The sequence below is a fragment of the Ischnura elegans genome, chromosome 1 (genome assembly GCF_921293095.1).
Source record: "Ischnura elegans chromosome 1, ioIscEleg1.1, whole genome shotgun sequence".
Taxonomy (NCBI): domain Eukaryota; kingdom Metazoa; phylum Arthropoda; class Insecta; order Odonata; family Coenagrionidae; genus Ischnura; species Ischnura elegans.
Genome location: NC_060246.1, coordinates 3,975,616 through 3,987,928, shown reverse-complemented (window position 1 = coordinate 3,987,928; position 12,313 = coordinate 3,975,616). Strand labels below are relative to the sequence as shown.

Here is a 12,313-nt window from a genome sequence, read left to right as displayed (position 1 = left end):
GGCGTAGCACTTTGGAAATTCAGTAGCACTCAGACTTACGTCATGTTAACATCATGAATCTGCTTGTGGAGCAGAGTTGCCAAACCTCACGAGTTCTCCTTGTGTATCTTTAAGTATGCCTTTCACCAATGATGCCCCATTCAGTGTTGCTGCTGACAATCTCAAGGGTCAACCATGATTCACACGTTTTCAGTGGCAAACTAGGGCAGCTATCTACATGTGGCAACGTTCTCTCTCTCTCCCTCTCTTTACTCCCCCTCCCCCATCAGCGAAAGCCTCCAAGAGTGTCCGGCTTCTCTCGAAAGCTCACCTGCTAACATAAAGTGAGAAGATTACAGCCTCATCATCCCACGATTGTCGGTGGGATTTCCTCTCTTTCCCATATTGTGAAATCAGTTCTGTTTAGCTATAAACCATTGAACTGGCTCAGCTGTTCATTTTTGTGTAATGGGTTGCCCTGAAAGATTCAACATTTATGCTTTTCCCAATTATAAATCATCTAAATAATTTTCTCTTGCAAGAACTAGCGTACTCTAGTTTCCTCTTGCTTTCATGAAATATTTTTACTATGTTGAATGCTGAAGATTTCAGTCTAGCAATGTTTCAAGGGGAGATTTTGAGAGGGGGACCAGGTTCAGAGGTGGGAAGGGGCCTATTAAGGGGGCTTGATTTAAGGGGGGTTATGTATCCCTCTAGTTTTCAGTGCTGCCCTCTGATTAGTGGCAGTGGTGTCTAATTTTGGGGGAGTGCAGCCCCCTTAGAAATCTCTCCCTGATCCCTCCTGCTTACGTATCTGGCAGCAAGATATCAAACATAAATTAGTGACGTTTAGAGTGGGGAACAATTTTATGCAAAGGTAAACCCTCATTATTTTTGGTTCTGGCTTTCAAAATCAATATGATTTGTTCTTGCCTTGAAGCTGTATTTGTGAAAGAAAGGAAAATTATATGTAATCAATAATAAATGGGGAAAGCACTTTCATTTATAAGGTCATGGCCTAAAACGATTATGAAACTTTCACAATCATTTTCTTCCATTTAAGATTTATTTTCTTAGTGATTTAGCTAAGAAATTTACTTTCAAATTTGGGATTTCTCCTTGAGCTCTCATGAACTCCTGCCAATCAAAATATTTTAGACATTTTTAATATATTATGGGCTTTTCCAAGATAAAATTCTGTCATTGGTGCCTAACCTCTGTTATTATTTTTAACAGCTCTTCCTAATACGTAAATATTTTTATTGAGTTTTCGATGGTGATGCTCTTTTCTTGTAGCACTGTGATTATTTTCATGGTGCATATCAGGTGTATGAACTTTGTTGCTGGTCTTTTTTGACATTACATTTTAATAAATTAATGAAAAAATATCATTTTATAAATACATATTGTGCCGAATATCCAACATGATCAATTCTATAATGTGTGAAGTAATGCAGATCAATGGCTCCACACTTAACAGATATTTGTTCACGTGTGGAGGACCTTTGATAATTAAGAGCATTTCAAATTATGTATTTGCCAATTGTAGCAAAATTGTGTGTATAATGAGTGAGAGTGGGACTAGCAAAGTTTGAACAGCAGGTTTCATGTGATGCAGATAACTTTAAAGCAGCTCCTGATATGCATCACTCTCCTAGGGTTTCTCAAGATTAAAGGAAAAGACATTTTAATTTTAGTATTTGAATGCATTCCATGGGATAGGAATTTGCCTTCTGAGTATTGTTGAGAATGTATATATATGTCGGGAGCACCACGGTGGAAGTAAACTGAATGCAACAAGACAAGCATCAAGAAATGCAAATGAGCCCTGAAAAATGCTGAACACCTTCAGACAAGACTGCAAGATCCTTCACAAGAATTTTTTAATTAATAAATAATTTAACGGGAAATATAGCCTAAGCATAAGCCACAAATATCCGAAGTAGAAATTTCCGTATTAGGAGAAGTAACCTCAGATATTGATATGAATATGTAGTTGTATTATTGGGTATAAATGGAATAAATGAGCATTTACCAATGGTATTACCCATACTTTTCCCCTGAAATGCGATTTTTTTTGTCATTTTGCCAAGGATATATGTAACTTGATTGAGAATGAGGTGCAATTCCTTTTTGAGACCTTTTCAACTGGTGAGTCCAGAGTTCGAATTGTGTGTGTTAGCCGGTGCACAACATGCTCCTTACCTCCTCCCCAGATCTTGCTGGAAATCAGACCATGGTTGGATATAGTAACTAGCATTTAACTGCAGGGATAGGGGTTTCAACGTAAATATAATGAATATATTTCCCACTTATAATCCAATCTGCAGGCTATGGATTGCAGAACATTTCCGTTGCAGCACAACTCTTTCTCTTGGATGGTGAATTTTTCAGTGGAATTCTGAAGTGGTGCCTATTGTTGGGAGTAGCTTATTTCCAATACTTTTCCTAACCTCAAATATTTCTCACAAGCCAAAGTCCTGCATATCCAATAGTCTTGTTACCCTTATTGTTGTAAATTATTCCAATGCTGCCCGTTCAAATAACTATGTATAGCCTTTACCTGAGGTAGATCTTTTTCCCATTGGCTCTGTCCCCATTGATTAAGCATCTTACCCATACATATTTTTCATGTCTACTTTTCTTATTCCTTTTTCATATTTCTTCTTCCACTTGATGATTTATTCCATTGTTTTGCCTCTCCTCTGGGAGACTGTTTCAGGCCAGCCACCCTGCATCACGTGGCCTGGTGCCTCACTGTTGAAAATTGTTGCTTATTAAAGCATCGTCTCAGAAAGGACGAAATATTTTCCTTCAAATTTGAATTATGTAGCTAATTAGATTACTTATAGATATTTAAAATTCTGATCTTCTGGAGTGTGCTAATTTTACTATCATTACTTGTTCTCTTAATTATTATTTTCCTTTCGTGTGATTCCTTTACGTATTGGTTATTTTAGATAATTGATAATTTATATGTACTTGGGAATTTTTTATTTAAGTTATTTATATATATTGCAATTTTCTCATTCTACCTCTTCAACTTCTCTTCATATTTTTATATATTATTTATACTCTACAGTATTTGATTTTTTTTCATCATAATGACTCAAAGAAGAACACTAACATTCGTTAATATTAAATTATGATTTGTATTTTTGTGGACTATCATTATTTATGAAAATTAAAGGCTGTTCAGGATGATGGCCTGGTGATAATGATTATAATTACAGACATCCATGCCTTTGGCAGGATTCTAACGAGCGGCCACGCGGGCATGACGTAGACATGCTTCCCCTCCGCCATCAGGGCCAGCTGTGTAACTTACAAGTGTGTACATAAATACTAGCAATGCATATCATGCTGTCCTTTGCTTCATAGCTACTTAGTGCCTTTATTATATCTGAGACGTACGGACCACAATCAAATATTATATTCTCATCACTCATCTGCAAAATTTACACTTGCAATTATACTTTAACATTGTTTTCTACTCCACTAAAGTTAGCAAAGGTGGTGGACTGACGATATTTTAATTACATTTTTAATCATTGAATACTTATTTCCATAGTTGAATTATAAAATGAAGAATAGGGTTTTCATTGTTGATTTTCAGTCATTTCCCAATTTCATTTTCAACTGGTGAATAAGTTTCACTTACACTCATGAATTAAAATGTTCAATGAAGCATTTGGTGTTAGACATTCATAGCAAAATTACAGTGCACAATATACATATGTCCCAATAAACATGTTATGTTAGACATTCATCATGAAACTGATCATGTAAAATCAATTCATTCAATGAAATCATCCACGTAGCTAACTGAAAATACCAAGAGTGCCTATAATTTAAAATTTTTAATCCAAATTGAGATTTCTTCATGCAGTTTATTAGCTATTGTTGCTTTGTCTAAAAAATGTGTTCATGACATAATTACTATTATTATTTGTTGCAGTATAATTACATCAAGATGAATAGAATTATACATTTGCTCACTCAAATGGAAATGTTATTTTATTTTAATTTCCATTCTTTAATTTGTGTTAAACCAGAAGAGACAGCAACCAGCTAAAGAAAAGGAATTGGCACTGATCATCAGTAGTCATTTCACATGATCATTTGACAGTCCATCATTCTGATAAGCTGTAATTATGTACCTAGATATTGAGAATTCTTCTTACTAGAATTTAAATCAGGCATGTCTTTGTGCAATTCTGTTTTTCCAATCTGAAGACATTTAAAGTTATGTGAAATACGTAGAACAAAAATTGGTAAATTTATCTTTTTATTTCACATGATTTGTTACTATTCGGTATTCTATTTTTATGTGCAAGAAATTTTGTGTATATTTGTTACACATGCAACTGCTTATGCAATTCTTATCTCTGTCTACCAGAGTAGAGTTAATTGTGCCTGGCAATTTGTACTTCTGTTTTAAAAAGCTCTTGTTAGATACTCTTTAGAATTGATGTTAATTTTAGAAGCTCTAGTTCTTTGGCGATGCATTTTCTCCTCAGTACTTTCATATCCCAGAATGGTAATTTGATCTTTATGCATTTGCACAGAAATGAATAGTAATTGAGGGTTCTCTAATTCTGATTAGCTTAGTGTTGTGATGCATTTGAGCACATCATGAGTAGCATTTTCCGTATGCTTCACTTCCTTTTCATAGGCAATCAATAATCTTCTGTAGCTCAGAAACTGAAAATGCCGCTCTGCACTCACCCCTCATTGAGTAAATCGCCCAATTCTGTGTATTTTACATGCGAACAAAGTTTTCTATTCCCAAAATATATCTTACATGTATAGGAGAGGAAGCATGCTATGGGGAAGTTCCATGTTTAAGTAAAAGAAGCACATGGAAGCTGAAAGTTTTACTTGCTAGCAATTATACTATGCTTGCCTCTAACACGATTTTCACAGTTTGTATTCCCCACATGTAGAAATTTGTTCCCAGTTTTGAATGCTTATCTTGCTCGTACAAAATGATTTAATTAATGCTAATGCATTAAAGTAATCTTTGTCTGAAAAGGGCTCACTCATTCTTATTAACATTCAGGCGTTACTGTTGAAGTTATCAGTGTATGTACTGTGATAAATTAAAGTCAAATGAAATAAAAAATTTCAGCAGTTTGTCATTTTTTTATTCTAGCTCTTTAATAATTCAGGCTTTGTGAGATCATAATGAATTAAATAACATTTTGAGAAGTAATACTTACCAGTTATGCTTGCAACTGCTAAAATTTATCATATGTTTATATAATGAATTTTGAATCTCATTTGCTGGATCTCTCAGGTGGCCAGGAGCCTTGGCCGACTAGAAGGTGTCAATAACTTTACGGAATTTGTCAAAGCATTTGGCCATTTTGGTGCAGAGATGGTGGAGCTAGCACACCTCACCGGAGATCGTCAGGGAGACCTGAAAGATGAGAGGCGGAGAGCGCAGATGGCGGCTGCAAGGCAGGTCCTTGAAAGGTCCACCGTGATGTTGCTCACATCATCAAAGGTAAGAGAGGAGAATCAATCGCTCTACGTTTTGCACCACTTCTATTAATTTTTTCTGGGAAGAGGGTTCCATTGGGGAATTCACCTTTGAAAAATTGCCACATTTATTTCCTAAGTATGTTCTATGCCACATAGTTAATTCTCTGCGATAGAGACTAAATAGTTCATGATTTAGCATTCAAAAATAGAAGTTCGCTTTCCTATGAAAAAAATCTCTTTGTGATCAAACTTTTGGCTTTGGTATCTCCAGCAGTTTTTGGAGTTCAAGGGAGATATTTTGGAAATGTAAAATTCTCAAAGCCTTCTAAACAGTGGAATTTGTTACTATTTCATGAAAACTGTCCATTTAAAGTGTCTCCTTGTTTGTCACAGGCCTGCCTTCGCCACCCAGACTGCCCTTCAGCCCGAGAAAACCGTGACACCGTTTTCTGTCAGATGAGGAGGGCAATGGATCTCATTCACTATGTTGTTAAGGATGGAGTGTTGTCTGCTTCCGAGGGCAGCCGAAGGCCTCCAGGGGCTTCTTCGTCGTCCTCTTCCCCCTCGCCATCGCCCTCTCCACTCTTCCTCGCACCGGCTGCTGAACACAGACTCCTCCTCCAGCATGGCCGCAGAGCCTCTGAGGTACCCCTCTCCATAGTCCATCTTCACGCCACTATCCTTCTTCTTGTTTTTCTTGGGTTTTCTTATTTCTTACGGTTTTTGATGCCAAATGATACTAATAGGGTAGCTCCCTTCATCAAAGAAAACGAAAGGCATTGATTGCATTTCGTTACCCACCATTAGTGTATTCATAATATACAAAGTATTCGGTTTTAGAAATCCCAGTTTAGATGACTGTTTATTTTAACCTCATTTGAAAAAAGCCAGATTGGCACCCATGCGATGCCACTCCACGTGACGTCACAGGGACCTAGTTTCTATACGAGTAGATAGGAGTTTACCATTGTCTGAGATTACCATTCTGAGATTACTGGGCATGAGGCACAGATCTCAGAGAAACATATGTTAATAATCACCTATTTAAATTACCTATGGTCGGAAAGTTTCCTTCGTTTGATAAGGTATTAATAATCCTTATTTAAGCCAAGTGCTACCTGCTAGCAGGGTACTCTACGCTACCGCCATGCTCGGCAGCAAGCAGCCTGCATTGTAGTGGCATTCATAGCCTTGCACCAAGCACTCACACGGTGGCAGCTGGAGCTAGAATGACATCACACGGGCTTTTCCCAGCATCTATACATAACCGTCACGTTTTCACACCCTGGAAATTTTTCACTTTTCATTAAATTGCAAAAAATAGATATTGTCATTTAAAAATCTAAAAGCGTGAGATACTTACTCCAGGAGTAATAATCTTTTGATTTAGGCAATAAAAGAGTTGGTTGGAAACCACCTTATTCCAATTGTTTTAGAAAACTTATATTGTCAACAGCAAGCATGTAAAATTAGATCTGGTGCTTACCTGGGATATTGATTTTTTGTGTTTTGTTTTTCTTTTTTAATTTCATCCGGAATTGGTTCATGAATTCCTTTCTTTTTAGATCCTTACTTTTCCTTTTAAACAAAGCATAGTGTATCTTTCAGTACAGTCAGCACCTTGTAGAGAATTAAGAAGAAAACTTGAAAAATTATCATACATTTGAAAGGTTTCTGCATGAGATTCATTAGACATCAGTTACTAGATGTGATACTGTACAGTTTTAATTTTGCTGTTAAAATGTAGAATGTTGTTATAACATAATGAAATAATCACAAATATTTACATAGGTAAGACGTTATTTAAAGATGGGTGGCAGCAAATAACACTGTCCCACAAAGAGAGTTGGCTTGGACCTCACAATGGCCGTGAGCTGCCCCTCGTGTCTCAGACACCTAAATCATGGAAGGACTCACCTCTTAACTTTCCTCTTCATCATCTCCCCTATCCGTCTGTTGTTCCGCGCATCTGATAATTTTTTTAAATCCATCAATTTCATTGGATTCTATTGCCTACCTCCCTTGCATGTCCTCCCTTCTCTGAAATGTACAGGAAGCAAGATATGTATTTATTTGAATTCTGACCTCTCACGGGCATGAGTGGAATGCCCGACAGCTCCCCCCCTCGGATACGAAGGAGCCACCACCTTTGTGGCCACTCCGATGATGGCTTACTTTTTAGTAGCTGTGGGCCCCAGAAAAAAATACCTTTTTTATGATTTCAAAATTTGAAGTTAATTTATTTGGGTAGATTCCGTATTTATGTATACATTTAACTGTAGGCACTCTTTTCCTTAAAACGTGCCCAATCCGTCTGTCCAACCACTTTCCTTAGGCCTCTTTACGTTTCCATTTTTGTAGTCCCAGCAAACACATTGAAGGAGAGTGTCACACTGCCTATTTAATAAATTGTGTAGTCAGTTATCAAAACATATGTACATATTTAGTTGCTTACTTGTTAGCTTTATGGAGACATCAGTGAAATGTCTCAAAACTGTTGAGCAAGTCCTGAAAATCCATCACCTTCATTATACAAGACTGTCTGTCAGCAATAGGCATTTCTAAGAACACCACCTTCTCTCACATGGAGAGCTCACTCAGCATTGGCTGCAATGTGCTTGAACATAACATAGACAAAAACTGCATCACTGGTAGGAAACTTTACTTGCATTGTACAATTATGTTGAATGTTTGAATAATTTAATAAATAAATAAATAAATTATGTGAAATCATAATCACGACGGTTAATGTTCATCATTTAATATTAATATTTGCTCTATTAGGAAGAAGCAAGTCCATGCTGAATGCTTTGTTTATGATTTTCAATACTTAATGTGGTTTGATTACTCTTCCCTTTGAGAAAATAAAGATATACACAGAATTGAAGTATTTTGTCTGAGCTTGCAAATGTTAGAAATTTATGTACTATCGTTTTCAAAAGTATGTAGACACCCACGAGCCCCACTTAACTGATGTGGTAGGGTCGGTAAAAACTTGGAAGGTTGGCACATGAGGTAGCCTGCATCCCTCACCAGTACGCCAGCAATAGCCGACGAGGAAGGACGCGGGGGCGACCGGGCTAGCGAGACAGGAGTCAAACTACAGGCTCAAATGCCCTAGCGAATAGAATGCTCTGAGGAAATTCACGTCCACGCACAGGTTGGGAGTGTTTTCTTGCGAGCTCCGTGGCGAGGATTTCCTCTCTTCAGACTCATATTTGGACTCACCGTGAACACGGAATGTGTATGTGGCCCCGTAGCTGAGTAGGATTACTCTACGCGAAGTTGATGCACTGAAGTTATTGTGGGGATTCGAATCTGAGCCAGTTGTATTTTTTTATTTTGTGAAAGGTCAATTGATAACATCAAAAAAATACACATACTTTACTGAATAATAAAATTAACACCGAATTTTTTACCGACTAATTTTGTTACATAAATGACTCAATCTGCCTTAACACATTTATTTCAAAGCAAGTTTATTCAAAGAGTGGAAATAAGCGCGGAAAGTGGCAGAGGTTGTATTTCATCCTTGCTACTGTCAAATTTCCGTTGATAAAAATCTCTACTCATATTATGGACAATACTCAATAAATAGCCAGATACACTCGTTGTTGAAATCAGAATGATATCCCTATAGCATGATGTTTGCAACTCAATCGATAACACTGATCAACCAAAAAATTATATTTTCTGTTCCGGCCATGTTTTTGAGTGATCCTCTGGTATTTTTCGGGCTGATTCCGAATCTGGGCCCAGATGTTTTCTATCACGTTAAGTTTTTTTTAGGACAATCGGATTCAACGGGGATTCAATGGAGTTTAAGTAAATAAACTGTGAGTTAAAATAATGTGAAAAATGGGTACTTACCGTATATCTCCGAATATAGTCCCCCCCCCCGAATATAGTCCCCCCCCCCCAATTTTGAGACCTCAGTTTTGGGAAAAATTTTAAAATGTAAAGGAAGGCAATTTTTCTGTGGTTAGCAAGTTAAGATTCTAGATTCGATAAAAACTATTATTTTCTGTGAAGATTAAGAACAAATCTGTTCACATATTTTCCATCACAACAAAATAACTATACCTATAACATGTTGTGATCCATTGCATGTATCAGTAATTTATAGTTCCTTAACCAGATGTAATGAAGAAATGAGAATTTTTTTTAAGTATCCAAGGCTATTGTATTTTTTAAACCTTCACAAATTATTAATATTTTTGATTTCCAAATGACTACAGACAATGTCAATATATAAGCTTTAACTTAAAGCCCATAAACAGTATTGCATTTGGCCCTGAAACTTCCTTAGATCCAGTGTAACACACCCATCAAGTCATCACAAATCCAAGTGACCTGAAGAATTTAGGAAATCTAAATAAAATTGTGTTAAATAAATTATAAATATTATAAAAATATTGCTATCAAATGCCTGCTAAGCAAAACAATTAAACTACAGGACTTACAAATATCAAAGTAATAAAATTAAGAAATAAACTTTTTCCAACAAACATTAAAACTGAAAAAAAATTATATCAATTTTCAATGCCTCGTCGCGAATCATTGCATAAGTTACACAAAGAGCTTCTGCTCTGCATTTGCGCACAAATTCGACGATATTTTCCTCTAATTCTTTGAATCTGCCGCATCGAGACCCCCGAAATGACTTCCGCGATGTATTAGCGCTTTGCTAGCGCTGTAAATACTATGATTTACGGCGTATTCTGCAACGGCTATTTTTAAATTGGCATCGAAACTCCGTCTTTGAAGGCCTCTAATCTGCGGTAGGATTGATCCTCATCTTTCTACTTGATCCATCACCTCACTGTTGAACGTAAAATTATTTTTAATAAAGAAAATATCGCGGAAATAATTGCGAAACGTTATGCGACGTAATTTATCGATCCTATTTACCCTGACGAATTGAAGATATTCCTCAATAAATTGATTACACTTTCGATGCTGAGTCGCTGTATTTCGATCAAATGCAGTAATGCCGGCGCTTCTGGTTTAAAGTCGTCGATTATTGCGCCTTTTCAGAAACAAATGCATCACCTATTGCGCATTCTTGTTCTGTGAAGGCGGTAAAGGCAGTGGTTGTAAACACGAACCGCACGGACGTATAGTAGCTACGGACGCAATGAAATGCTAAATCGTCACGAAAGGTTCACTTTATCTGTTTATTTTTCGCAATTATTTAAATCGTGTAGTTATTAAATGAGCGACGGGTACATATACTATTGATTCAATTCTAGTGTTCGATTAATGTTATGATAGTGTGTGTTTAGTTTTCATTTTAATTATTTACTGTTTTGCGTCATTAAGTGATCAGTGTCGATTGAATTATTCTAACAATACTTTTCCAAGAAAAATTAGCGGCTACCCGATGGATTCCGTGAAAACGCATATTCGATATGCTATTTGAATCGGAATAATCGTATCTGTACAACATTTGTGGTAAAAATTGTCTTAATTTCCGGTAAAACGTGGCAGTATTTACTAATATCTCCGATTATAATCCTCATAAATATACTCAAATAGAAAGACTACGAGAACATTAGCCATTATGCCGTTATTTATTACTTTATGGTCACCTTTAGTATGCTAAATTGGATTACACTCGATTATAGTCCCCCCCCCTTACTTTTCCGCGGCCATTTTTGGAAAAAAAGGGGGGACTATATTCGGAGATATACGGTACTCGGAATTTTCACGCATATTTAGCTTCTGACGAATCCCTTTTCAGTGTCCACCACTAATCTGATAACATGTTGCTGAACTTTTCTAGGTGCCGTTCGTGCATTAGTAAAATATTCTGGTGGAAACACCTATCGTGTTGATCACTAACGGCGCCAAGGTTTGTAGGAAAAAAATCCAGGTGTGAGCCGATGAAGTGATTTGTTTTGAATAGTTAGATATTACTACTTTTTACTTTACTTTACGTTTACTATCCCAATCGCAGAAGAAACAATAATATTTTTGCAATTTAATTACATTAACCACCAGATCGTGATGATATTTAGCCATTCTCTTTCCTAAAAAACCTTCAAATCCATTTTTGAATGCCTTCCACGCGCTTTTTTTGTTGACCTCTTGCTGTCAAAATTCCGAATTCTTCAGAGCTTCCTAAAAAAAATCTGTGGCCCAATAAAAAATCCTTCTATTATCTGTTTTCGCTGATTTTTAGGACAATTGTTTCAAATAAGTAAAACCTGCACCATTTTTGCACATATCTTTTACACAATTTTTAAAAAGCCCTAATTTAATACTAAGAGTTGGCAAAATAATATTTTTAGGATCGTAAAAAAGTTAAAAGGGACATTTTGGAATCCAGGAACGAGTGCTTACGTTATAGCCAATCTTTTTTCAAGTAATGATTTTTTCTGTCCCTACTATCCCAATCGCAGAAGAAGCAATAATATTTCGTGTTGGCCAACTGTATGCCTAGTAAAAATGCAGCTACTTTTAATTTTCCACAGATTTTGCATAGAGAAAAATTTACTGCACATTCTGGAAAGATTCTTTCATGTCAGTTCCATGAGCTAATGTTTTCGAGGGGAGTTCAATTCCATTATGTTAGAAAACAGCCTTTAAACTGACGTTAAAGGAATCAATGAACCTAATCATCTGTGTTGTATTCAAAACTAAGAGTATCCATAACAGAGAGAACATCATTGCAAAAATTAAGATTGTTTTCATGAGAATGTATCGCTGTGATTTTTTTGTATTTCGATTTAGCAAAATCCAACCCTTCAACTGTTATTCTAAGATTTCACTCTGCTTTTTAGACAAATTTAAATTGCGCAATAGATCACTTAAATCCTCCTGCGTCATAAAATGAGGTCTATCA

At 36.3% G+C, this 12,313-nt stretch overlaps 1 protein-coding gene across 1 annotated transcript in view; it reads left to right on the top strand.

Annotated features, from left to right (window-relative positions):
- Positions 1–12,313, top strand: part of LOC124154781 (alpha-catulin) — a 204,882-nt gene that overhangs the window by 145,248 nt on the left and 47,321 nt on the right. The window contains exons 4-5 of the mRNA XM_046528668.1: positions 5,279–5,488; positions 5,860–6,111. Coding sequence (XP_046384624.1) covers positions 5,279–5,488; positions 5,860–6,111 — 462 coding nt within the window. The remainder of the gene's footprint in view (positions 1–5,278; positions 5,489–5,859; positions 6,112–12,313) is intronic.